The sequence below is a fragment of the Nycticebus coucang genome, chromosome 4 (genome assembly GCF_027406575.1).
Source record: "Nycticebus coucang isolate mNycCou1 chromosome 4, mNycCou1.pri, whole genome shotgun sequence".
Classification (NCBI taxonomy): domain Eukaryota; kingdom Metazoa; phylum Chordata; class Mammalia; order Primates; family Lorisidae; genus Nycticebus; species Nycticebus coucang.
In genome coordinates this window covers 28,966,515-28,994,004 of record NC_069783.1, presented here as the reverse complement: position 1 = coordinate 28,994,004, position 27,490 = coordinate 28,966,515, and the positions used below count along the sequence as shown (strand labels likewise).

The following is a 27,490-nucleotide window of genomic DNA, read 5'->3' as shown; positions in this document are numbered from 1 at the left end:
GTTTTCTGTGAGTACAAGGGAGATGAGAGTCTTGAATTTCCTCATGGTCTGGTGGCCTGAGATCAAAGAGATGCTCACACATTAGTTAGCTTTGCCTACCTCCCAAAAAGGATTTGAGCTTATAACCCGACAGCACACAGGAAAGATAAGAATTAAAATGTTTATATGTGAATAAAAATGGCAGACACAATCAGCACAGAGTCATTGATCAAGAACCCTGTAGCCATCACTGAGTTTTTGCCTCTCTGTCTATTCTTGCGCCATATTGTGTTATTTTGATTACAGTAGCTTAATAGGAAGTGGCAACATCTGGCAGGGTAAGTTCTCCCTCATTATTCATTATTCTTTTCTCAAAACTATCTTGCTAATTCTTGCACATTTATTCCTTCATGAGCATTTTAAAACCATTTTGTCTAATTAAAAAGAAAAGCCCTTGTGATATGGAATGAAGCAGCTTTAAATTTCTGCATTAACTTGGAAGAATTACATTTTTATTATTTTAATTATTCCTTTCCAGAAACATGGTATACCTTTCTATGGGTTCAGAACTAGTTTTATGCCCTTCAATAAAATGTTATAGTTTTGTTTTCATCCTGGTGTATAATCTTCTTGGTAAATTTATTCTCAGATATTTTACCATTTTTTTCGCTGAGGTAAATGAGGGTTTTCTTCCCCCGAATTTCTAACGAGATGTTGTTGAAAAAGAGAAAAGCTACTACTTATTACATATTAAACTGCATCTAGCCACCTGGTCAAATTCTTTTATTAGTTCTCATTTTCTTCTCTAGCAGAATCTAGGTGGTTTTACTTACTCAATAATATTATCTGCAAATAAAGATAATTTTATCTCTTTTTAATAATTCATAGAACTTACTTTGCTCTTTGCCTCATCATCTTAGTTTTGCTTAAGAGTTTTGAAAAAGAGTCACAAGAGCTAAATTCTATCCTCTCTTGTTTATCCTCAGAGTTTTGAATAAGAGTCACAGGAGCTAAATTCTATCCTCTTTTGATTTTAAAACTGTGCTTTTTGTATATGCCACTCTGTTACGGCGTTCTTGGATTCAAGTTGCTATAAATTTTGTTAGACTTTTTGTATTCATATCATGGGTAAAATTGGTTTCTAGTTTAGGTTATTTTATCATCTAGCTTTTTAAAATAACTGAGCTTTACAGTTGTTAAAATTTGAAATAATTTGAATAATAGTCCCTAATTATTGATTATCTGTTCTTTGAAAGTAAAATAGACAGTAGTTAACTTACCTGGGCCTGCCTCCTTAATTGTGATTTCTTTAACTCCTCCAGTGTATTCAATAGATATTGATCTGCTTGGGTCTTTTATTTCTGCTGGAATTAAGTCTTTAGATGTATACTTTTTGGGAAAAATAAACTGTTTCTTCAGTTTTTCCAAATATACTGCTGCTCCTATGACTCTCTGCTAATTTGTTTTATTTCTTGTAATCTGGGGCTAAATCTGCTTTTTCGATCCCAGTGCTGTATTTTTATTTTTGCTTTTTTTCTCCTGCCCTATTCTTTGATGCTCAAAAGTTTATGGTCTTTTTATCTTCTTGTTGGAGTAAAACTTGTATAATATACCTCTTTGTTATAGTTAATGCTTCTGACCTTGAATTTCTTTTTATCTGATGTTCACACTGCCACCCCAGCTGCCTCCTGTTTGCACTTCCCTGCCTTATCTTTGCTCATCTTTTTATCATCAATTTCATTTTAACTTTTATAGGTATATGATTCCTGTAAAAAAAAAATGCATATTTAAAACTCATTGTTTGCTACTGTTTCTTCCACCCTTTATTTCTCTTTATCTTGAGATTTTTATTTTAGCTTAACCTTCACTGGATAGAAGTAGTTCCTTGAATAATTTTCTCAGAAAACATGAGTTTTTTATTTGCTCTCACTTAAGAATGATATTTTTAGTTTAGTTTAGAATAACTGGATCACGTTTGTTTTTTTGAAAAGTTTATAATCATTGTCCCTTGTCTTGTAACTTTCCAATATTGTGGAAGAAAAATTTAATTTTTAAATTTTTTAAATTTAAATCTATTCTCTTGACTTTGTATGCAACATGTTCTTTTAAACTGAAGGATGTAAGAACCATGCTCGTTCCTTGGAGTTTAGGCTTTTCTCTAGAAGATATTTAGATGTGTTTCCTCTAAAAATCCATCTTGCCTGAAATTCAGTGAACTTTTTCAACCTGAAAACCTACATCCTTCTGCTCCCCTAAGTTTCCTCCTATTATTTCCGGGCCCCTCCTTTATCTTGTTTTTGACTCCTGGCATCCAACTCTTTGCAAGCTTGGTCTCCTGACAGGCCTGCAAGTGATGTTACTGATGCTGATCCAAGGACCATATCAGGGGTGAGCTACAGCATCCAGGATTGAGTTGTGTCTGGGCTCACCCAGAGGTATCCACGCTGGTGAGAGTCAGGACACCTGGGTGGTTATGACAACTCGAGACCCAAACAGGGAGGACATATTCTGCCCTTCTGGGTGACAAAGAAAGTCACACAGTTTCTCAGGAGCAATTGCAGTGGGCTGACCTCTGTAAATCTCATCACTGTGAGCTTAGGCACTGATCTTTGGAAGTGACCCAGTGCCTGGGGCACCTCCGGGCCTCTGCCCAAAACACTTCTGATGTCCCTGTTAGACCCTTTACTTTTGGCAAAATGGCAACAAGGTGGTTCCTGAAGGGTGCAGACCTTATCCAAATGCCATCCCTCCTCTCCCAGAGATGTGAACCAGGAAATGCAGGTTGGTGGCCTCATCTTCAACCACTTGTCAGGCTGTTGGTATCCTCTCTGGGAGTGGCAGTCTTATTTAATGTCCCCTTTGTTTAGGAAGAACAAGTTTGGTCAGCATTTCTGGTGTGGGAAGATAGGGTGAGGGTGACTTCTAAGATAAACTCACCAGCACTCGGTTGTTCTTGATGGCCTACTGTGTGCCAGGCGCTATCCTAGATGTTGAACAAAAATAGCTACTGAAAAACAGCCTCTACTCTCAAAACTGTGATCTCATTTTCACAGTCTTATCTGATCTGAATCACACCCTATGGGGCAGGTCTTTTCTTACCATTTGATGGATGAAGGAACTGAGTCACGGAGAATTAAATGTCTTGTTCAATGTCTGTTTAGATAACAAGAGGCGAAACCAGAATTGAAGCATAGTTCTACCAACTGAATGCTGTTATATGTTGTCACCCCAATTAAGCACAAAATCCATATTATCTTTCCAGCACTCCCTTCTGAGGGCTGGAATTTGCTTCCTTGGTGTTCAGACATGTTTTTTTTTTGCAGTTTCTGGCCAGGGCTGGGTTTGAACCCACCACCTCTGGCCTATGGGGCCAGCGCCCTACCCCTTTGAGCCACAGGCGCCACCCTGTTCAGACATGTTTTACGATCTCCCTTTTAATATCATCCCTGCAGCCCCTCAGCCTCACCGCCTCCTCACAATAATAGGAACGCAAGTCCACGGCTGTGCAGAACCCGCCACAGTGCACTGGCTCTTTGCTGAGCGTGAGAATCTCTTCCTCGCTCGTCTCCACTAATATCTCTGTCTCAGTCTCCATCTCTGCTCTAAAAGTGTGTCCTTGGCTGGTATGCGACAGCCTGGCAACTGGGAGGTCCAGCTGTGGAAAAGGCCATGTGGATGAGAGATCACATCCAGCCAGCTTCCTGCTGAGCCCACCTGCTGGAGACTCGCCTTCACCAAGGCTCAGGCCCGATGCTGGAAGTTCTGCTGCTTCTCCTGCACAGGGCAGTCCAGCAAAGAGACTCCAAAAGGCTGGCTTTGTTATGAATTTTCCTCATTTGGCGATGTCCCCAGGTGAACCATTTAGAGTTGAATGCTAAAGATTAGAACAGTCTGTTTTGGAGAGGAACATCTGGTTCATTTGCACTCTGAGCAGTAGCCGCGCCAGCCAGTTTCCTTTCTGCTGCTTTAACAGCAGAGCCGGCTTTATGGGAGGAAGCTGCTCAGTCCTGAGCCATCATGTCATCTGCCTCCAGGCCTTTGCCCACACTGTCCCTACTACCTGAGATGCTTTCCCTATCTTCTCACCACCTGCTCAAATCCTTCATCTCCTGGTGGCTGTGCTGCCCTCACGCCAGCCCTTTATTCGCAGCATTGGCTCCCCATCATCATTCTGTGTATAAGAAGTACCCGGAGGCTCCCGCGCGTGGCTTTGAAACTCACAAAGGACTTGCCCGAGTGAGGCCTCAGTGAGTAGCAAAGTCAGCAGGACCCCGTCTCTTTCTCCCTGCCTGCATTTCGCTTGACTAACTTGGTCTACGTCTCGTTTCCTCCACCTGCCGGTAGAGAGGCTGTTCCTGGCCCAGCCACCTGGGCTGGTTGGGATTTTGTTCTGGAGAGAGTTCATTGTTGTATCATGCAGGTCACATTGCAACTGCAGTTAGTGTTCGGCAAAAGTTAGAGGGTCCCTCCCGTCCCTCTCTGTTAAGGCACATACTTGGCTCTCTTCCAGTTTTGGCAGTGTGGCCAGTGGGTGGAAGTGGTGGTTGATGACCGCCTGCCCGTCGTGGACAATGCCTGCCTCTTTGTACATCCTCGAAAAGACAACCAGGAATTCTGGCCCTGCCTGCTAGAGAAAGCCTATGCCAAGTAAGTAGGGGCCCCCTCAGCCCTGTCTGCACAGCAGCTTGCAGACAGCTGCTGTCCATTAGTTGGCCCCGGGCTCTCAGCAGCTCTCCTGGGTACAGGCAGAGCCCTTCAGAGCATCACAGCCTTGGCCACCTGGCTGGGCATCCTCCCTAAGCAATCACTGTGTGCAAAGGTCAGTGTCGGCGTGCAGGGCTGGGGCTGGACAGAAATATGCACTGATAAGGCAGTGACTTTCAGCCTGCCATGTGGGCCCAAGTGAAATATAATGCCAAGGGCAAAAAGTCTGATGGGAGAGCAGAGGACGGTGAACACTCCTGACGTCTGCCTCCCAGGGTCACACTGAAGCTGTATGGAGGAGGTGGCTCTGCAGTGAGGCCTTGAAGGATGGGTAGAATTCCAGCGGTGGGGAGGGGGTAGGCAGAAGGAAGCATCATCAGGGTGGGACAGATCTGGTGTGGCTGCTGTGAGATGTCCCCTGCGTGCAGGGATGGGGGAGCATGCTCATTCTCATTCGGTCAGATCACCACGGCTCACGGACTACTTCGGGTGTGACGAGCTCAAGGACTTGCAGACATCCCAACTCACACATTTTACTTAGACTTTTTGGGTTGCTGTTATTTGACAGATGCTTATTGGGCATTTAACCATATGCCAGGCACTGTGCCCGACACTGGGACAGACACTCTCGGACTGGCCCAGTGGCCAGTGTGCAGGACTGTGTATGTGTGTGTGTGTGAGTGGAAGAGAACACGGTCACAAAGACCCACACAGATGACAAAGAGATGTTTAAGTTTTCCATAATCAAAAAATGCAAATAAAAAGTATAACAAAATGTTTCTCTCCCCTGTCAGACTAGGAGGGTTAGAAAACTGGAGAATGCCAAGTGTTTTCCAGAATGTGGGCTCTAGCAGTCCTCAGCCCTGGGACAGTGAGCACAGAGGCAGCCTTCTGAGGGACGGCTTGATGATGGGCTCCATGCACTTCTTACAGTGCCACGAGGGTTGTGTGGAGTGTCTGTCACCAGAGTAGGCAGGTACAAGGGGGTGGGTGCCCTCCACTGCTTTCCAACAGTTGGAAGCCACAGATTCCATCTGCTGTAGTGGTCAGGACGGAGCGGGAGGTGCTGAGCGATAGGGGCAGGGAGCACCGAGCCAGCCACACAAAGCTAGTTGTGACATGGAAACTCTGTGCCCTGCAACGCCCATCTCACCAGACGCCTGCAAAAAAAAGGTGCTTGTTAAACATCCTTGTCTGGGGTGGAGAGTGAGAGGTGCGAGAACAGGGATAAAAGGAAGGAAAGGAAGATTAAAGAGAGACAGTGAAAGTTCACTAAATGAAAAAATAAAGCTTCACTGCTTTATTATTTTTTTTTCTTTATTTGGGTTTTTTTTTTTTTTTTTTTTCTTGCAGTTTTTGGCTGGGCCCGGGTTTGAACCTACCACCTCTGGTATATGGGGCCGGCACCCTACTCCTTTGAGCCACAGGTGCCGCCCAAAGCATCTGCTTTATTATGGGGAGAGGGAAAGAGGCACACAGGGGAATAGGAGAGGAAAGACAGGGACGCCAACGAGGACTGGCCTCTGGGGCTGGAGAGGCCCTGGTGGTGGTTTTGCGGCTGCTGCGCTCGGGGCCTCCCTGTGTCTGCTCTGCTTGGTGGCTGGCCTGCTCCCCTCTCCCCCTGGTAGCCCGTCCTGATTGTGTGTCTTTTCTCTCCTTCCTCCTCCTTTCTTCACCTCCCTCAGAGCTCTCTCTTTCACCCACTCAGCCTGGTCTTTGTCTGTGTCCCTGTGCTCCTCTTCACCAGTTCTCTGCCCAGTAGCCAATTTCAGAGGGTCAGAACCTGGATGGCCAGCTAGGCCAGGTCCCCACTGGTCCAATCAGGCTTAAGTGGCTATGAAGACCGTGGCCAAGGTAGCTGTCGTGTGGCCAGGAGCTAAGGAAGGGACAGTCTTTTCTCAGAGCAGCTGTGTTTGAGGCAGACACTGCAAGGGACACATCAGAGCTGGAATAGTTGCTGACAGATGAAAGCAGGGAGGACCCCACCCTCAAGGAGAAAATGAATAAGAGTCCTGGAATTAGAAGGTTCCAGAGATCATCCTCACCAGCCTTTCATCCCACCAATGGGGAAGCTGAGTCTCCAGAGACTGATGAGATGGCAGGTGCCAGCGGTTAACTTGGGTCTTTAGTCCCCTGACTGGGGACATCATTTAACAAGAGCTCAAACGTCCCATCATCAGCTCTTGCTGAGTCCAGTCCTGGGCCCCCAGAGGTGGCAAGAATGCCACAGCCCACACTGTCCTTGTGAAAGTCACCATCTAAACAGTGAGATGCCTCAGGACTTCTTCCTATGCAATCTTTCTTTTGAGGCAAATCATGAAAAACTAACATTTTAGCTTATTTCCAGTGTCAGGAAGAGCTGTTCATTAGCATTTGAGAATGAAGCCCAGATAACAGCCAAAGTTGTTGAGCCAATCCACGTGCTTGGGAGGTTAATTCACTTCTAAGCTACTTACACAAACACGGCTGTTATCTTCCCGGTATAAATTCAGCCCTCATCACTCCAGGGCCTCGCATTTTCCTCACGTAAGAGGAGGCGATAGGGTGGCTCCCTGGGAGAATTAGAAAGCTTGCCGAATGAAATGAGGAGTTTGACCCCATTTTGTTAACAGATGACCTAAAGCAATCATTCAGCTTGAAAAGAAATGGGAAAGTGGACCCAGAATCCACATTGTACCACCCGAAGAAATGTGGCAGAGGGTAAAATATCTTAAACTACTAAAGCTATTTAAACCTGCCTCCCCCATCTGAAGAAGGAAGTTCTCTAATTCAGGAGTGAATTCAATAGAATTTTAGTATTTTAGATCTGAAAGGGCCCTCTGTCAGCAATGACTCCTACTTTCCTTTTGGAAAGATGAGGACCCTGAGGCTCAGTAAGGTGAAGTGTCAAAAATCACACTGCATTTGAAGCCAGGAGGGGTGAGCCCTGTTCTCCCAGGTCACGTGCCTCCCCATATCCCTTGGTGTTGTCAGTCCTGTAGGAAAAGGATTTGTCTGTTTGCTTCCTTTGGAACTCAGTATCTGGCCTGCAGGGACTGCCCATATAGACAGGGTCCTTTTCCCCCACAAGGGTGTGGGCTCCAGCCAGTGGACACATGGACTTCCATTATGCTTGGGGCTGGGGAGTCTGTAAATGAACTGGCCAAGTCAGTCAAAGGTGGGGAAAAGAAAACTATGTTCAGAGTTTTGTTTACCCCAGAGGTCATGAGAGAGGGGGGCTGCAGGATGATAGCCGGCAGGCTGCATACCTTTTTTCCAGAATCTGTAGCACTTAGCATTCTTTCTGGGGCTGACGAGCTGTATGAATCCTTCCTCCTTTCATATCATTGCCCAGCAGAGAGACATTTCCCCTAAATGAGGCTGAAGCAGAGGGATGGGGACAGGCTCTCTCAGAATTCCTGTTTCAGGTGACAAGGAATAGTGACAGCTGTGGCGAGCACAGCTCTCTCTCTTTCCTTTCCTTTCTATTTCCTGTCAGCAACGGGGTCTAAGAGTAGTTGCCGTGTTCCTGAAGCATCAGCAGGATCCCTGAGCTGGTGTTTGTAAAGCAGGAAGATAGCTGCTTGTCAAAGCGCCCAGCTGCTGTGGGGTCAGGCGTGGAGGGCACTGCGGACAGTGGGGGAAGGCCCTGGAAGGCGCTCAGTGGGGCCTGCTGGCCAAGTCTCTATGGGTGCCAGACACCAGCCAAGGCCCAGGGACACTAAGACAGAGTGGGGCAGAGGACTGTCCCCATGGCTGCTGTTCTGTGGTGGCTTTGGCACAGCCCCATTTGAAGCCCGAGAAGACACCGTTGCAGTGAGCAGGTGGTGGCGCTGGGGCAGAATGGGTTTTGGACCCCCTGCCGTGTGCTTGTCCAGCACCTCAGAAAGCCCTCTTCTCAGGAGCAGGAGCCAGAATGCATGTGGGACATTAGCAGAGTCCAGCATCTGGACCCCCTGAGCACACCCATGGCCAAAGGCAGGCTCTGCAGTTGACTGAGCAAACGCTCCAGACATAAGAGCCGAGCACCAGCCCGAACCCAGGGTCAGAGAGAGGAAGCACGATGATAAGATCCAGAACCAGGGTTAACACAAGTTGAGATAAATATGTCACATGGCAATTCCTGTAGAGTTGTCCCTTTGTCCTGTGTGTCCTTAGGTTTCTTGAATGAAAATCTTTCTAAGCTGTTCCTTCATGCCTGGGACAGTGGCCTCTTACAGTGGTCACCTGCATAAATTTGCTGAAGTGAACGTTCTGGAATTCTGTGTGATCTCCAGGGGGGAGGAGAGTGACAGATGGAAACAGGGTGAAAATGGAGTGTGTGAGGGGCTTCTAGAGCTAACCCAGTGGCTATTTCCTAACGAAAGTCCAAGGTTAGGATCTTGTACAAGGCTGAAGACCCCGTTAGAGGGAATAGCAGGGAGGACGCAGGCCCGTGTCCCCATGTGACTTTGCATCCCCAGAACAAAAACCACAGCAGAGGCTTCTGTCAGGGTCACCTGGTTTTTTGGATTTTTTTTTTTGGGGGGGGGTCACCTGGTTTGAGAGCAGACTGGGAAATGACTCTGAGGAAAAATAATCTACACCAGGGGCAGCGCCTGTGGCTCAGTCGGTAAGGCGCTGGCCCCATATACCGAGGGTGGCGGGTTCAAACCCGGCCCCCGGCTGAACTGCAACCAAAAAATAGCCGGGCGTTGTGGCGGGCGCCTGTAGTCCCAGCTACTCGGGAGGCTGAGGCAAGAGAATCGCTGAATCCCAGGAGTTGGAGGTTGCTGTGAGCTGTGTGAGGCCACGGCACTCTACCGAGGGCCATAAAGTGAGACTCTGTCTCTACAAAAAAAAAAAATAAATAAATAATCTACACCAGTTTAAGACACAGAGGCTCAGCGTGCCTGGAGAAAGGGTACAGTGGCAGACAGGAACGATTCAGCACTTCTCTGGCTTCTTCAGAAGGCTTTTATTGATTTCTAACCAAAGCACATACGCAAAATGCAAAACTATCAAAAGACAGGATTGAAAGAACCCCAAGTTCCCTGGAAGATTGGCTAGAGAGAGGCTGGGTAAAAAGACTAGGGGGGTTGCTAACAGACAGCTAGAAAGGGGGAGAAGAAAACTAGTTCAATCCCCTCGGGGGAAGTAAACCAGGTTCCCTAATCTAACTGTAATCAGAAGTTCAAAGGACTTAGCTCTTTTTCAGTCCCGCCCTACCTGTTGACTATGGTGCACAAAGATAGTTCTAGTTCGACCTGCCCCACCTCTAGGCTCTTTCCACCTTCTGTGGTCTTGATGAACCCCCAGGGATCACGGCAGCTTTCCCTGATGCTCCCGGACTGAGGCAGGGCACCTCAGTGAGAAGTCAACCTATCTGCCTCCACAGCCTTCCCCGCTGCCCTGCCTAGTGAAGAGCTCTGCCTCTGTCTGTCTATCCTGGTTAGAACTGCAGGTCCTTGGTGAGAAGCCTGCATGGCAGAACAGCTGTGAACGTGGCCCCCAATGGGCAGCTTTGATGCCAAGAGGCTGCCCCAAGGTCCTGCCTGACCTGGCCTCAGCTCCACATCCTTTCTGGGATTCCACGGGAACCCTTCAGTTCACCCCACTGATAAGAACCTGAGCTCTTGAAGCCAATCAGGCTTTGTTAGGCCCCTGGGTCGGTAGTTCCATTGTGATTGATCAAGATGCCCTCTCTGCCAGGAAGCACCGGGCCTCCTTGCCCTGCCTGTCCTCCTACAAGCTGAAACCCCATGGGCAAATGGGAGGGTAGGAAGGGGTGCTTTGGGAATAGGCACGAGGTTTTTAAGCAGTTGATTTTTGGGGTGTTATATAAGATTCATCCTTACCTATGTTACCCTTAGTAGAGTCAGCTTATCTGGGTAACTCTGGGAATGGGGGTTCTGGGTCGGGGTTTGCATAGAGCGAGAACAGAGGCTACCGGTGGCACAGGGTCATGATGCCAGGCTCTCCAAGGGCAGGAATAGGGTCTTGCTTGTCTTTGAACACATACCTAGCATTGTCCCTGGCCCACAATCAGTACTCTCACCGCTGTTAAGTAGAACAGGAGGAGTGGATACTCGGTAACAATGTCGAGGCTTCACTAAGGACTGACGACGTGCCTGGCATCATGCCGAGCACAGCTCTGTGCAGTGAAGTCACATGCCCAGGATCAAGCAGCTAAACTTGTGATGAAATTGGGATTTGACCCTTAGCCTGCGACTCAGGCTCCTGCACCTCCCACCTCTTCATGATGATGCCACTGTGGAGCTGTCAGGTGGAGAGGACAGTACAAGCTGGAGTGGATCAGGCAGCTCCTGACCTGGGAAATGTGCGGAGGTCAGCGTACAGCCTGAAGGCACCCCAAGGGCTAATCCAGCTTCCTCCCCACAGGCTGCGGGGATCCTATTCCCACCTGCACTATGGCTACCTCCCAGACGCCCTGGTGGACCTCACGGGGGGCGTGGTCAGCAGCATCGCCCTGCACTCCTCCCCATCCCAGCTGCTGACAGTGGTGAGGACAGCAGCCACGGAAGGCTCCCTGATGACCTGTGCCACCCCCAGTGGGGTGAGTAGATGGGAGGCCCTAGGTGCTGTGCTCAGCCAGGGGGCTTTCCGGTAGAGGGGGGAACGGCAAGGGCCGCTCTGGGGCACAGATGGCCTGCTTTACCCCATACTGCCTGCATCCGGGGCAGAGACAGCAGGATTCATTTATAGGAGAGGAGCCAGGTTCAGAGAAGCGCTCACTCTCACACGGCGGGGAAGTGGCTGGGCAGGGCCTCCAATGGTGCTGACACCAAAGCCCTGACAGGAGCCATAGGGCCCACAGTGCCCGGGAAGGGGGTGGCATTTACCACCCACTGGAGAAGGCAGTTCACTTTGCCTTAAGTTTACAGGGAGACCTGGGGACCTCCAGTTCTTCCTGGCTCTAAAGGTAGCACCCCAAAGGTCCCTGTCCCATTTTGAAAGCTTGGATGACCCTCCAAATTCCTCGAGTCTGTTCTTTGGATCTGACTTCCTGTCCCTGGGAATGCTTCCTTCACTCGTGAAACATGGGCGTTGATGCACACATCCCTAATCTGAAGTGCCCCAGAACCCCTAGACGCACTGTAACCCCGCCTACTCACAGCACAGGCGCTGGGCATGCCTGACCCCTACAACTGACCCAGCAGACGTTTGTGTCTCGCTGAGTATGGGTGGTTGGTTGAATGAGTGGCAGGTCCCTGTGGGGCTCTGTCGTGGGGTGGTCTCTGGAGGCATGAAGTCCCTGGAGCCTCACCTGCCAGGAAAGGCTTCCAACTCAGCCTCTCTCGAAAAGAGTTCCAGGCCATACACCATTCCCAAGTGAGTCAGTGTTGAACTGTTTGTCCATCTCTTTAAAGAACCTGTGGGTGTTTAAAACTTGGTTTGCTTATCTGTTTGGCAGCCCACAGATGAGGCAGAGGTGATGGTGAATGGGCTGGTGACTCAGCACGCCTACACCGTGACCAGGGCTGAGCAGGTAAGGCCACCTGCCGTCTCGGCCAGCTCTCCCTGGCCTGTGCCCCAGTGCCCAAATTCTTGTTCCTCTAGGCAGGGGTCAAACAAAGCTAAAATGAGTATTAATTACCTTTGTCATCACAGTGGCACCCACTATGGACAGTGGCAATTTCTTTTCATATAGAAGTTCTGGCTCCCAGTATCCTCCTCCTCCCAGGAACCCACCAGAGGTCTTGATGTCCCTGAGCTGATCTTAGACAGATCAGCCAAACAGAGAGACTAGCCCCCAAAAGAGGCAAAATGAACAACCCAATTGACTCTGGGAGAAAGTTTTGCCCTGAAAGGGGTAGAGAGCCGGCCCTATATGCCAGAGGTGGCAGATTCAAACCCAGCCCTGGCCAAAAACTTCAAAAAAAAAAAAAAAATCAAAATACAGGGGCCTAAACAGGACAGAGCTCGATTCTCTCCCAGGTGAGCAGGTGGTGCAGGGCTGGTAGGTAGGTGGCTCTGTTCTCCCCAACATGGGGCCTCTCGGAGCCTGTGATGGTTGATCCAAGTCCCTTCATCTTCCAGCCAGGGTAGAGAAAGAGTCCAGGGGACACTCAAACATCCACATAGAAGGCAACAATTGGAAAAGGCGCTTGTCAATTCCTCTCATATCCCATCAGTCTGAACTTAATCACATGGCCGCCCGAGGCCATGGGGCCTGGAAAATGACTGTCTTGCTGGACGGCCATATGCCCAGATGAAACTTGCTTCTTGTGAAAGGGGAGTGGGAGTAGCTTTGGAGGACAGTCTTTCCCTTAATGGAAGAACTGACTTTCAGTGAACAAAAATGTCTGCATTACTATAAGTAATATAATTTCAGCTGGAAAACACTGCTGAAGTCCAGATGCCTCTGTTTATAAAGGGAGAAGCCGAGGCCTGATGGGAGAAATGCCTTTCCCAGGGTGATGCAGACAGTCACCTGTGAAATGGCCGTCTGGACAGGTCTCGCCAGTGTCCTGGCCTTGTGATGGTTTCTGCACATGTCCCCCCCTCTGTATTTGCCACAATTCTTATGATTGGGTAATAATGTCATCTACACCCTAAGAGAGTTCCACACTGCAGGGTGCACTCATCACAGGTCCTGATGGGCCACGGCATACAGTGTTAGGTCCCACCTGTGGCTCTCACACCTGCCCTGCCTCTCTCTCTACTAGCCTGGCTCTCCTGCCCACTGACCTCAGGCCAGTATACCATTATTTCATGTTCTGGTGAGTGTCCCAGTCACAAAATGGGGACAATATCTCTCCTGTCCCCTCCCTGTCTCCCTAAGGTAAATCAGCAACAATACCTTTCCTCTTGGGCAGTGCCTGTGGCTCAAGGAGGAGGGCATCGGCCCCATATACAAGAGGTGGTGGGTTCAAACCCAGCCCTGGCCGGAAAGCTTCCCCCACCACAAACGAAAAGCATTTCCTCTGAGTTAGGTGTCTACTATCTCTGTAATAAATGCTTTTTGGATCAGGGAGTGAATACTGATGCATGAGTGAATTAATCGTTGGCTCTTGGCCTGGGAAGGTGACGTTCCTGATCCCCCAATATAGCATATATGTGAGGAGCTGCAAAGACATTTCCCACAGCAAGAAGCACTTGTCCTGCAGTGCCCTAGCCGGAAGAGATCCCAGCCACGGCAGCTCCAGCCCCACTTCCTCTCAACTATACACCACCTGTGCTGCCCCACCCCGACAAGGAGGGACAACCAATACCATCACCTTGCTGTTTCCAGATCTAGGGAGAGAGGGATGTCAATTAGTAGCATCTGGCTAGGGCATGGGCTGAGGAAGTTGGGGTACCCTCACTATGTATTTGCTATTCTTGCACATGACACGCTTTTTAGACCTTGAGACAGGTTTTGTTTTACCTCTGAACATAGAACAGAAGGGACTTGTCTACCCAGAAGTCCAGATGGACATGGAGCGTGAGCCCCCACAGAAGCTGGGTGTGGAGGGGCATGTCCACTGGATTATAGAGTGGCTATAGAGCAGCACCCCAGATTATAGAGCCCCTGGGTGACACAGGTAAACCCAGCAGTCAAAGTGTGAGCAGAGGCTGCTGGGCTCCTGAGGACTCCACTCACATCCCTCACTCTTATGCCCCTGCCAAGGACCCTGGAGCTGAGCACCACGCCCCACTTGTGATGACATGTGATCAAAGTTGCAAGTCCTATATGATCCACCCTGGCTCGGCCACAATGTGCGGGTGACACTTCCCAGAACGTGCTCCCAGGAGCACTGACCTGGTGAGCACTTCTGGGAAAACAGGCTTCCACATACTTCTGGAAACTATAGCTCATCATATTCGTCCCGTGGGGATCCTTGGTGGACGCCGGCCTTTAAGGGATCCAAGAAAGGGTACAATAACAACACAAGTACTGCTTGGTTTTAATCTGCCCTTAGCCATGAAACCATTTTTCCTGAGAATAACTATTAATGGCCAATGGAACTAGCATTCAGGAGAATGCTTCTGAGGAAATACTATTCCAGGATGGACAACAAGGGCCACCTCTTGCCCAGTGGCCCCCTTCCTGACGGAACTGACCAGCTGCCAAGGAGTGACTCACCTGAGGTAGCCACGACCTTGGCCTCAAATGTGACCCCATATCCCCTATGCAAAACCTGTCCCATTACCAGTAGGTTACTGTCACACAGAGGGGACACGAGGGCCCAAGAGTCTCCAGAGAGAAGAGGTTATAACTCTGAACCACAAGTGCTAAGATTAAAGTAGCCCATAAATGCAGCATGCTTTTTAATCTGCTCATTGTCCCTCTAGGCAAGACACAGACAGGAAAATAAATGAAATTGGCATTTTTTATTATGCACCTAGTTCAGCCGGTGACTCCCCCTGGGCACAGGGGTGAGTGTTTATCTGCATGCCTCATTTAGCCTGCTTTCAGCCCCTTTGAATCACTGGCTGCTTTCATCCCCCATGCCTAGCAGAGCTCCCGACTACCCGCTGGGCACTGAGGTGGCTCATTAAGCTCTTTTGGCCACCAGGCAACAATTTCTCATGTCCCTACTCCAAGGGCTCTGTCAGGTGCTGGCAGTTAACAATGAAGTGTGGACTGGAGGTGGGGCTGGGGCTGGAGTGGTGGGGTGTGGGAACCTGGGTTTGCACCAGGCCCCCTGGGAGAGGCATGGAAAGCCTGAGCCCCTTCCACTGCAGTGCTGACTGGGAGGAAGGGCCACAAGGAAAACAATAGGAAAGAACCCTCAAAGCCAAGTTCTCGGGCCCTGTGTGTCACTCCTTCATGATGATACCCTGTTGGTGATCAAGGGCCTAAGCTAGGTGACTCAGGGATTATATTTGGGGCTGAAGTCACCCCCACATCCTAGAATGGCCTCTATCCACTCCCAATTCCAAAACTAAGAGCCTGGGCTTTGGAGACTGACAGTGGCCAGGACTGAAATTCTGCCTCTGTCACTTACTCTGTGACCTTCGCAAGTTGCTCTGGTGCCCACTTTCCTCCTCTGCAAGACAGGGATTGTGTTAACGTCCACTCAGTGAATTGGTGGAAGAAAGCATGTTAGCCGGCGTCTAGCTCCGAGCCTGCCTCCACGCGGGGGGCCCTCTTCTCCACGGCCGTGTTCTATTCTATTCAGAGCTTTCTCTGAATAGTGCACCCCTTCCCTCGCCCCTCCAGACTGTCTCCTCAGACTACATTAGCACAGATTAATATCACAGGTACGATTCAATCATGTTTTAATTCCTCTCGCCAGGCTGTGGGCTCCTGGCTCCTAAGAATGTAGGTTCAAGGGGTCACTGCCGTGTTAAGTGTTCACAGTCATGCCCTCTGAGTAAGTGGTGTGAGGAGCAACGGCACTAACCAGGAAGGGAGGCCACGTGGGCCGTCTGCTCACAGACAGAGGTGCCTGGCCGGCTGGGATCAGGATGAGGCGTGCTAGCTAGCCTTGTCTATCTCAGCTCCCAGGCTGTCCTATCTTGCTCCAATCAGCCTCCTCTTCCCTCCTCACTCACCACAGTGCTGTCAGCTCCTGCCGGGCTGCTGGCTGTGGAATAGAGATGCCGTCTGTGACAGGGCTTGGGGGAGGCCAGGGACCCATAAAGATCTCTCCTCTGCAGCCCGAAGCAACATCCCTGGCTATTTATCTGCTATTAAATCTTGGCTCCCAGGTTCCGGGATGCAGTTGCTGGGAATGATGAAGTTGCACCTGCCTTTGCACGGGGCTGAGCAGAAAGCGGCCCATTTTCTCCTCTGTCTCATTCCAGCTCCACACAGGCAGCACAGAGACATTGATTTTTTTTTTCCTTTCAATTTTTTTCCGGCTGCAGCCAAATGAGGTCAGAAGTTAAATTAGTCCTTGGAGGTAAAAAGCAGCTTCATTCATATTCCCTTTTTCTGCTGACTTTTGCTGGAGAGCACTGACAGTTTCCTTTTCTGTTCTTTACAGATTCAGTACAGAAGGGGCTGGGAAGAAATTATCTGCCTGTGGAACCCCTGGGGCAACACCGAATGGAGAGGGCGCTGGAGTGACAGGTGGGGCTTCTGGAAACTTCTCTCCACCCTTCAGAGAGAGCTCATGAGGGCAGTGGTGTCTCGCCCACAAAGGGTCTCACTGCAGGCCTATTCAGGTCACACCTACATATGGCTGTTGGTTTATCTCATGCTCCCATGAGGCCATTTGCCAGATATTTATTAGGCACCTGCTGGGTGTACTCTGTACTAAGTGCACTGTGTTGGGCAGGTGCTGTGAGGTGTACAGAAATGACAAGACCCTCTGTCTATTCTGCAGAAGGTTACAGTCTAGAGCTGGGAACCCACGTAGCCAAAGTCAGCAAAAGGGTCAGGAGTCAGGCCAGGAGCCAAGTCCCCACTTGGTGTGCCCATGTGAGAAAAAGAGAGAGAGAGAGTGGGAGAGAGAGAAAGAAGGAGAGGGAGGGAGAAGGAGGAAACCACATTCTTTAGAAGGATCATGCCACATTATCAGGACAGAAAAGGCTGCATACCTAGGAGCAGCTGGAGAAATTGAAGCAAAGGTTTTTCACTCAGTGTACTCAGTTGTCAGCCTTGCCCTGCTGTTCTGGGCTCCCAGGTGGACTTGGTACCTGGAATATAAATGATGAAGTCATACCTGCCCTTTTTGTGGGTGTGAGCAGGCTAAGTGGGTCTCACAGGCCGCCCCTGCACATGTCCAATGGGGGCCCCACCATGTGGTCAGTGTTTTCCTGGGGAGTTGGGCTGCTGTTTCCTGGTAGCCACAAAGACAGACTTTAGGCCCCCATGCCCTTGCTGCCCAAGAATAAGATAGTGGTCCTGAAAGGATGGGGGGAGGGCACAGTGGGTTACTTGCTCCTCTGGAAAGCCAGTGAGGCCGCCTCCATCAAATTCCTCTGAAGGTCTGTGTACATCCACGAAAAGTAGCAGGACACAGCCTCCACAGTGGTCAGGAGTGGGATGGGGGCCACAGACTCCAACAGCGGTCACCAGAGATGGGGGGACATAGCCTCCACAATGGCAGAAATGGGGGGACACAGCCTCCACAGTGGTCAGGAGTGGGATGAGGGACACAGACTCCACAGCGGTCACCAGAGATGGAAGGACACAGCCTCCACAGTGGTCAGGAGTGGGTTGGGGGACACAGATTCCATAGCGGTCACCAGAGATGGGGGAACACAGCCTCCACAGTGGTAAGGAGTGGGTTGGGGGACACAGCCACCACAGTGGTCACTAGTGAGGGGGGACATAGCCTCCACAGTGGTCACCAGTGAGGGAGAGACACACCCTCCACAGTGGTCACCAGTGATGGGGCGACACAGCCTCCATAGTTGTGGGGGAAACATGAAAATGTGAGCTGAAAGGAAACGCAGGGCCTTTGCAGACAGGAGAGCAGGCCTGCACAAGGTGAGGGTCAGCACAGGGAGGACAGCGCATTCTGGGAGGCAGATGCAAGGTCGGCTTGTATTCAGGCTGATTCCAGACCACCCAGACCCTGGCCTAACACTGCAAACACGGCCATGGCAGGGCTGCTCCAAGCCTCTGTGAGCCTGCCACACGCGGGTACTCAACAGATGTCGAGAGAATGGACAACTGAGGTGGGAGTAGGAAAATAGAGGGCAGGGCAGGAAAGGAGGAAAGAGCAAAATGAATCTGTATAATAAACCCGGCTGGGATCTTCAACGCCTCCTGGAGAACAGGTCAGCCAAATAGCTTCCCCCTACCCAGGAAGAGAAGGACCTTGCAGATCCATGAACCAGCCCCGGCTGGACAATGTCTTCCCTCCCCACGCCCTATTCCCCTCTCTCTTGCCTCTTTTCTTTCTTTCTTTCCAGAGGTGACCTTTGCACTTTCTGATGTAAGTCCTAATGGCCTCCGGTCTTTTCCGCTTTCCCTTCCCATTGGCGGCTCCCAGCTGCCCAGTGTGCCTAGAAGGTGACCTGATGAGCCAGAATCCTTAGTTTGGTGTTGCCTCCTGGGACTAGGAATAGAGGGGAAGCAAATGGCGATAGTGGAATCTCTCGGGTGGGGGAGCTTGGCCCATGTTCCACATGCAATTATCAAATAGTCGGTGAAGGCAACAAGGGACACCAGAGCTCAGGGGAGAGATGCTTCCATGCCCAGGCATGTTTAGGGGAGGCTTCACAGATGAGGGTGAACTTGAGCTGGCCTGGTGGGGGAGGGCGTGTGACTCACCTCAGAGGAGATGACTGGGTAGGAGGGGGAGCCCAGGCCACAGTGCTGAGCCAGAAACACACATGGTCCGCTCAGGGCCAACAAGCCTGCCGAGGGCAGCTTAGCAGTGTGGATTTATCCCCTGCAGGCACAGGCATGAGGAAAGCTTCAGAACAGGGGAGAGACATGTGCAGAACAGAGGCTGGGGAGATGGGTCTCACAGCACCTGCTCTGTAGGATCATGAACCTTGCTGGGTGCTCCGGGTCGCCCACTTCCCACAAGAAACCAGGCTGGAAGGAAGTGACAGGGACCACATACTCACTGTCTCCATGCGGTGGTCGATTTCTTCCCTACTTTTCAGAAATGGAGATGGATGGGGAGAGCTGGATGGTCTAATCTTCGCCATAATTGAAATTTCAGTCTCACACACTTAAAGGCAAACTTGCGTGGATCAATAGCATATCGATTTACGCTGCATTTATTTTCCCTTACACATTGCAGAAAATGTAATTATCACTTAATTATAAAATTGCCATTTTACAATAACACATCTGACTGCCTCAGCCTGTACCCAGAAGCCTGAATGGTGGCCCCTGCCTTGCTATCGCAGCACAGGGTGACCGCGGCTGCCCACATGAGTCCCTCCCTGAGAAAGATCTCATTAAACTCCTGTGTCACTGGGGACCACAGCCAGGGAGCATGCTTCCACTGTGAAGATGGGGCTGAAAGAGGGGCTCCCTTCTGCCAGTGAGGGTGTCCTCCTCAGCACAGACCCTAGGACCGGCTTCTAGTCACATCATCCCAAGGGAGTGGACAGCATTAATAATTAAATAACTAATGAAAAATCATCATGTGCCAACTACAAGCCAAGGCATGGGTGAAACACCTCTGCTGACATATTGGCACGTGGAGTCTAATAAACAAGCCCAAGTGACATTAGCTGCCGAGATAGCAGTGGCACCAGGGCTACAGGAGCTCAGGGCACATGGGGCAGGTGGGCTGCAGGGCTGAGCAAGCCCCCCCACCCAGAAGAAGATGGAGTGGGTTACAGAACTGAGAAGAGGAACAGTGTTCCAGGTGGACAGGGCATCCAGGTGAAAGCCAAGGTGGTGGGCAGGGCAGACAGGTGTCTTTGAAGAAATGAAGACAGTCATTATTCCTGGAGCATGGAATGATTCAAGGGTGAGGGTAGGTGGGAAGAGAGTGCTGGAGAGATAGGCAGAGGCCCAGGTTCCCTTTGAGGAGTTTGAGCCTCACCTTGAGAGTACCAGGGAAGCACTGATGTGTGACGCAGGGCAATAACGTCATCAAGCTTATATTTTAGAAAGATCATTTGGATGGCAGCATGGTGGATGGATGGGAAAGTTAGATGTGCTGGGGGAGCTGAGGGTGACCTGAAGTAGGATAACAGAAGTAGGGGAGGAAATGGGTGGATGGCGAGAGAGCAACTCCTCACATTCTCACTCAGGCAATGAGAGGAGGGTACGGGCTGGGTCAGGATGACTTGAGATCACTATGGGACTCCAGCGGTGAAAGAGGACCAGGCGGGAACAGGTGTTTGAATGCTACCAGCAGACAGAGGATGACTGAGTCCTGTCCCTGGGTAGCATGGCCTCTCCACTCATTCCCCAGGAACGACTGGTGGCCCATGCAAAGGGCCACTGTGGGGCCACGCGTGGTTGATAAAACGCTCTTGGAAATCTCATCCTCCGGTTCCTGTCTCCACCTTCAGGTCTCGGGAGTGGCAGGAAACCAGTGACCCATGGAAAAGCCAGCTCCATAAGAACAAGGAAGATGGCGAGTTTTGGTATCTATCCATCCTTAAAAATGATATTTTTCGATCATTAACTATTTTCCCAAGGTCCCCATTTCTTCCTCTTTCCCTAAACTCTTATGAGGATGGGAATTAGGTCTGCAGAGACAAATTTGGGGTCTATTTTCTCTAACAAGACACAGAAATGCGGTGGGAAGTTATCGTGTGCTCCCTCTTGTGGGAAAGTCATTTCAGTTATGAAATGTTAGATGTTTCAGGACATTTTTTTGTTTGTTTGTTTGTTTGTTTTGTTTTTTTTTAGAGACAGAGTCTCACTTTGTCACCCTTGGTAGAGTGCCGTGGCCTCACACAGCTCACAGCAACCTCCAACTCCTGGGCTTAGGCGATTCTCTTGCCTCAGCCTCCGGAGTAGCTGGGACTACAGGCACCCGCCACAACGCCCGGCTTTTTTTTTTGTGGCTATTTTTTTTGTTGCAGTTTGGCCGGGGCCGGACCTGAACCCACCACCCTCGGTATATGGGGCGAGCACCCTACTCGCTGGGCCACAGGTGCCACCCAAAGTCATGGGGATAATTAGGTAGTGTTCCTCTTTACCTTTTTTTTTTTTTCTTGAGACAGAGTCTCACTATGTGGCCCTCGGTAGAGTGCCATGGCTTTACAGCTCACAGCAACCTCCAACTCCTGGGCTTAAGCAATTCTCTTGCCTCCGCCTCCCAAGTAGCTGGGACTACAGGCGCCCGCCACAACTCCCGGCTATTTTTTGGTTGCAGCCATCACTGTTGTTTGGCGGGTCTGGGCTGGATTGGAACCCGCCAACTCAGGTGTATGTGGCTGGTGCCTTAGCCACTTGAGCCACAGGCGCCAGGAATATTGGCACCAATGGTTTAAAGTTGGAGGTTCCTGGAAACCAGATGGCCTGGTTGTCACATCTGTGTCTTCTGTGCCATCCTGTTGGGACCCTGGAGCTCCCCAGTCTCCAAAAAGCAGCAAGGCCCTTGTCTCCCAGCCCTGATTCTACAGTTCTGGGCAAACCACTGATGTTCTTACCCAGAAGTCGTGCAGGACCAGATGCTTTCAAAACATATTCCCGGTGCGTGCTCACATCTTAGCAGTGGTGTCCAACCTGCAGCCCGTGGGCCACATGCTGACTTTGTCAGGAATTTTTTGCTTATCTAAAGTGTCAGATATCACAAAAAGTATGCAGAGACCTTTTCCTTTGCTAATCAGCTTTCATAAACATTTACGTATTTACTGTTTCAGTGTGCAGCAGAGAGAAAAAAAAAAAAAAAGCCTGGACACTCCTGTAGGACTAGATGGATCTTTCTTAGAGGGCTGTCTGGTTTACTGAGCAACATATTTAAATGAAAATTTAGCAAGTGTGGAAAGGAACCTGGGTCTAAGTAATTAAGAACCAGGAGAAAAATGTAAATTAGGAGGAAAATAATCCCACTATCTCCCATTAATCACAGTAAGAGATAGGGTTTTACGTATGGAATTCATTTTATTCTGCTAAAGACCTCAGCAATGAATTTTGTAAAAGGCCCTCGGGAAGGGTGATTTTCCTAGCGGTGTAGAGGACCCACTACAGAGAGAAACTGGTAGTCACCCCCCCACCTCGTGTGAAAAGTGTCACTGCTGGATCAATAAGGAGATGTGGTTAATGATGAAGCTCCGGCCAGGTGACATGCAGAAAATGACTCTGTTCTGGTCCTCCCAACCTCCAGAGGAAAGGGACTGAAAAAACAGTGGGCTACTTGATGGTCAATGACCAGAATCAGACTTTGGTATTTGGGGAAGACAGTGGTTAAGTCAACAGATTCTTTGGCTGACACTGAAGTGTTGGAAATTCCCACCCTGGGGACAGCCAGTGGTCATTTAGTCATGTGTACCTGTTTTTCACAGGATGTCATGTCAAGATTTCCAAGAGAACTTCTCCTGCCTGTTTATATGTGCCCAAATTCCAATCACCCTGGACCGTGGAAACAACGTGCTCCATGAAAGATGGTCCTCAATGATGTTTAGAAACCAAGTCATCCGAGGAAACAATGTAGGTAATTATGACCCCAGGGATCACGCTGCCCAACTGGAAGCTGGCAGCCCCAGCCCCGCTCTGGTTCCAGCTCTCTCCTGCCCTTGATTCTGGACCATCAGTCTGAAGCAGAGAGGAAAGGAATTTATCACCCTGATGGGATGGCTATTGCTTCTCTAAGGGAAATGATTGCTGGTGGGGATGGGTGGGAAAATCTCCATCAGGTCTCCCCTGGCCCTGTGCCCTGCACTGCCGTCCTTCTGCTAACTTCCACCAGCTGGCTCACTGCCCTTCAGTAGGTGTCCAGAACAGCAGGGGGGGTAATGGAAAGAACACTGGGCAGAAGTCAGAGCCCAGGTCAAGCCATCTTCTCGGCCATGTATTAGCCTCCTGACTTTGAGCCTGTAACTATCTATTCTATTGTCAACGTCCTCAACTGTAAACAGTGAGATCAATAATATGTGCCTGTCCCTTCAATCCACAGAGCACCACCAGACACAGGGGAGACAGTTCCTGCCCTGTCTTCCTGTTAAGGTCCCAGAAGTAGGTGTCTTTAAGCCTATCCTTGGGATCTCCTGAGATGAATCTTGTTGACCATGACCTTGGGAGAGTCACACTCCATCACTATACCTCCTGTTCCTGTTTGTGACACTGTTGAGTGAAATATTCCCCTGTGTAGATGACTCTGAGTGTGCGTATGTCCTTGATAACAGAGACCAGGCCTTAGGTCTCCAATCCAGAGTCCACAAATCTACAGGACCCTGTGAACTGGACATAGGCCCAGCTAGGAGTCCCAGAAATGGAGCTGAACTCTGGTAACAGCTCTTCCTCATGCAGGAGGACCTCAGAGTGATGCTCATTACCCCTTCTCCGTGCAAGAGCACACTGAAGAGGCTGTAAACCATGTTTGTGTGTTAGTGTGTATGTGTGTGTGTTCACGCTGTGAGATGTGCGTGAGTTCTCCTGGGCATTGCTGGTCTAGAATGGTCTGCTCAAATGACACCATGTACCTCAGGGGTTCCTCTTTCCCAACTCCAGGCTCTAGTGGTCGCTCTGCTGCTCAGAGACCCTCATCCCGAGGAGGCCACGTGCAGACTCCACTGAGGAGCCACTGAGTCACTCAGGGGCAGCACATGTGCTGATTTTCTAGAGCTGCACAGCTGTGACTGTGGAGCCGAAGCCCTCTTCTCCAGATATCACGCATATCAATGAACTAACCAAAACTATACATTGGGACCATTTGTAATAGTACCTCACAAGGCAGAGAGGGAAGGGAGCCAGCGACTGAGCACCTGCTATGCTGCTAGTTGCATTTTAGCGCACCGTCTTATGCAGTCCTCTCAGAAAGCCTGTGACACGATGATGGTCCTGCACATCTCCCCACTCCCCTTTGGAGCTTCCCAGTTGCAACCAGAACCTTCTGAATGTATCGATTCATCTCTATCCTGACTTGCCTTTGCCCTTTCATGCATTTGAATCTAGCAGTTTTCACATTAGTTCTCCTCTCTCGTTCTGGCTTTGGTGAGCATGCTGGAGTGAGCTGCCATCTCTCTGCCTATTTTCCTGTCTCCAGTGGTGGTGGGTGGTTGATGCCATTTCAAGGCTTTGGTGGTTACTGCCTATATCTAAACTCATGTATACTACCTGGGGGCTCTGGAATTACACTTGTTATTATAAACATAGCCCTCATCCTTAACAGTTTAAGAAACATTTTCACCCAGCGCAGACTATATACTTCCCCTCCCTATTTTTAAGAGGAGACTGAGGCTTAGAAAAAAAAAAAAATTTATATCACAACTAGTAACTTCAGGGATTGGGACCAGGCCTTAGGTCTCCAATCCAGAGTCCACAAACCCACAGGACCCTGTGAACTGGACATAGGCCCAGCTAGGAGTCCCAGAAGTAGAGCTGAGCTCTGCTAACAGCTCTTTCTCATGCAGGAGGACCTCAGAGTGATGCTCATTACCCCTTCTCTGTGCAAGAGCACACTGAAGGCACCAATGTTGTCGTGTCTTTCACGGTGGCTGGCATGCCATCAGGTGAGAAAGCAGAAGATGAGAAATTCCCACTGAACTTCCAGGTGTTCAAGGTAAGGCAGCCTGCCCAGGCCTCGCCCTTTTGGCAATTTAATTAAACCTTAGGCTGGGAGGTTTGACTGCACCATACTTTGGAGATAAAGCCCAAAGAGGCCATAGCACACCTCATGCAAGCCCTAAACTTGCAGGAAAATCTGAAGCCAGGGAGGAGAAGAGACTTCATGCTTACGGTGGGATTCATGCCTGCCTGCGTCACTTGTCATCCTTTCCTGAGATGTTGCAGCATCTAGTACTTACTACTGGAAAAATGGTCTGGGCCAACACCAGCCTTTGTAACAATGCAGATTCCTGGGCCCTCCCCAGACCTGAATTGGAACGTCTAAGGACAGAGCCTAAGAAAATATGCATTTTAACAATTCCCCTACCCCCTGCCAGAGGGGGTGCTTATGCCTGTTAAAGTTTGAGAATCATTGGCTGAACTTTAGGAAGAGTTTAAGAAAAAAAAAAAAAGCCTGGGTAAAAATCCAGAAGGTATATTTTTCTCTTATGTTTAGACCAAAGTCCAGTCACAGCTTGGTGGCTATAATGCCAGCATCTGTGTAGGCACTTGCCCCGGGCCAGGTTTTCCCTCCACGTGGGTCTCTCCCTTCAAGGATCCCCCATGAGCAGCTCCTCACCTCCTGGGGGCCACGCCCCCTTCACCATGCCACTGTACAAACCAACCATGAGTAGGTAATCAGGGAATTTATTTATTAAAATACCGTTTAATAAAACATTTTTGTAAAAAGTTACAAAAGAAAAAAAACACAGATGGAACCTCTACTCTAGTGATTTTCAACCCATGTGCCATGACACATTGGTGTAGTCTGAAAAGATCTTGGGTGTGCTTTGAAAAAATTTTAAAGATCATTAATTAAACTATTTTTGAAATAAGTTCAAACCACAGTAAGTGTGTTCCTTTTTACTTTTTTTCTTAATCAACATAATTTAAGTGTGCCACAAAAGTTTAGCTATAGGTTCAAAAAATAGCTATAGATAAAAAAAGTCGATAAACAGTTATCTACTACCGCCCCTTCCCCGAAACAATTCAACACACCTCACAGATAAAGTGGATGGTTCTCAAATCACACATGCCATGGCTTCTCTGCACTATGGTACTTACCCTGTTTCCCCATAAATAAGACATCCTCCGAAAATAAGACCTACTTACAGGAAAGATAAGACGTCCCCTGAAAATAAGACCTAGCGCATCTTTGGGAACACACCTTAAAATAAGACACTGTCTTATTTTCAGGGAAACAGGGTAGGATCCAGCATCCATCACACGTGGGGACCCTCTCTCCTCATATTAGAGTCGAAGAAACTGAGGCTGAGGAAGTGAAGTGACACTGTCAGAGTTAATGGCAGAGCTGGGACTGGGTACCCCAAAGTAACCAGAGGTGCCCCAAGACTTTAATCAAATATGTAAATCATCTGCGTAAGCACCCAGGATATCAGAGGTCCATTACCAAACCGGGCTGGAACTTCGATTACACTATTTCTGGGCATGATTTCAGTTTCCGCTCACACAGATGAAGGCCAAATTGACAGCCTTGGGTCTTACCTGTTTATGAACAAGCAGGGCTCCTGGGCACTCCACTCTCAGCTGAGACGGCTGAGCAGTGCTGCGCTCTGGCTGTGGCTCACTCTAGTCAGAGGCCCTTGAGGTGATATAGTACAAGTGCTGTGTCCCTTGTCTGAAATGCGTGGGATTGGAAGTGTTTCAGATTTGGGACTTGTTCAGATTTTGGAATATTGCCATTATATAAGTGTCAGTTCAGCATCCCCATCTGTAAATCTGAAATTCAGAACATTCCAAAATAAAAAAAACTTTTGAATACCAATATGATGCTCAAAAAAGGTGCTCATCAGAGCATTTGGGATTTTGTATTTTTGGATTAGAGATGTCCAACCTGTACTTCAGAATTGTAAGCACATTCACATTCATTGTCTCAAAACTCCAATTATCCCCACTTTTATAGGTGTGGAAAGCCAAGCTCAGAGAGTAAAGGGGGAAACCAGATGCAGCTAGGAGGTGACAGGGGAGTGTTTGACCTCAGGACTTGTGGTCCCAGGTCCAGGGCTCTAGGCAGGGCTTAGACACTGCCTTTCTGCCTTTCGTGCATGGCTCCAAGAAAAAACAACAATTCTGGCTCTGGAAGACCGACAGCTTTGGGTTCCAGTCTCTCTGAGTGTGTTTGTGCTTCCTGTTACATGAATTCAATGGAAAGAAATTATTGCGGTTTAGCACAACACTTTGAGGTGCCTCAACCCTGTCAAGGCTCTCCGAGAACGTTTCTTAAGATGCAGTAGTGAACAGTTGTCATTTTCATCCCCACCTGGCACCGGAAGGTCCTTCCTGCGTTGGGGGAATCTTGGTGGGGGGCAGGATGCAGCCTTCAATTGTGACAGGTAAAGAGACCACATATTCTCTCTCCCAGACTTTGGATGTAAAAGGTGCAGACCCAGGTTTGTCCAATCAGATACCTCTTCTCCTGCCCGCTAACACATTCTCCTGGTCACTCGGAGCTTTGACATATGTGGAAATAAGTAAACCAGGGAGCGCGAGCCAAGGACTATTGGCAGCAAATCTTTGAGCCCAGCAGCGGCAAGGCAGGGCAGTCCCTGTGCTGGTATCTGGCCATGTCACCGTCTCCCTTGGCTCCTGACCACCTTCCAAGCTGCATTTTCCAGACACCACAGCAGCTCGAGAGCTGTCAGAGCTATCCTTCCCAGAAGTGCCTTTCAGCCCACCCCACCTGGGTTCCTTCCCTGGCGTTTAGCCAAGAAGCCCTGCTGGTTCAGCTGCCTT

The 27,490-nt window shown here is 49.4% G+C and overlaps 1 protein-coding gene across 1 annotated transcript in view; it reads left to right on the top strand.

Annotated features, from left to right (window-relative positions):
- CAPN13 (calpain 13) overlaps positions 1 to 27,490 on the top strand; it is an 80,156-nt gene that overhangs the window by 22,120 nt on the left and 30,546 nt on the right. Inside the window, exons 5-11 of the mRNA XM_053589873.1 lie at positions 4,490 to 4,626; positions 11,044 to 11,218; positions 12,077 to 12,151; positions 16,581 to 16,666; positions 20,533 to 20,607; positions 22,477 to 22,625; positions 24,544 to 24,692. Coding sequence (XP_053445848.1) covers positions 4,490 to 4,626; positions 11,044 to 11,218; positions 12,077 to 12,151; positions 16,581 to 16,666; positions 20,533 to 20,607; positions 22,477 to 22,625; positions 24,544 to 24,692 — 846 coding nt within the window. The remainder of the gene's footprint in view (positions 1 to 4,489; positions 4,627 to 11,043; positions 11,219 to 12,076; positions 12,152 to 16,580; positions 16,667 to 20,532; positions 20,608 to 22,476; positions 22,626 to 24,543; positions 24,693 to 27,490) is intronic.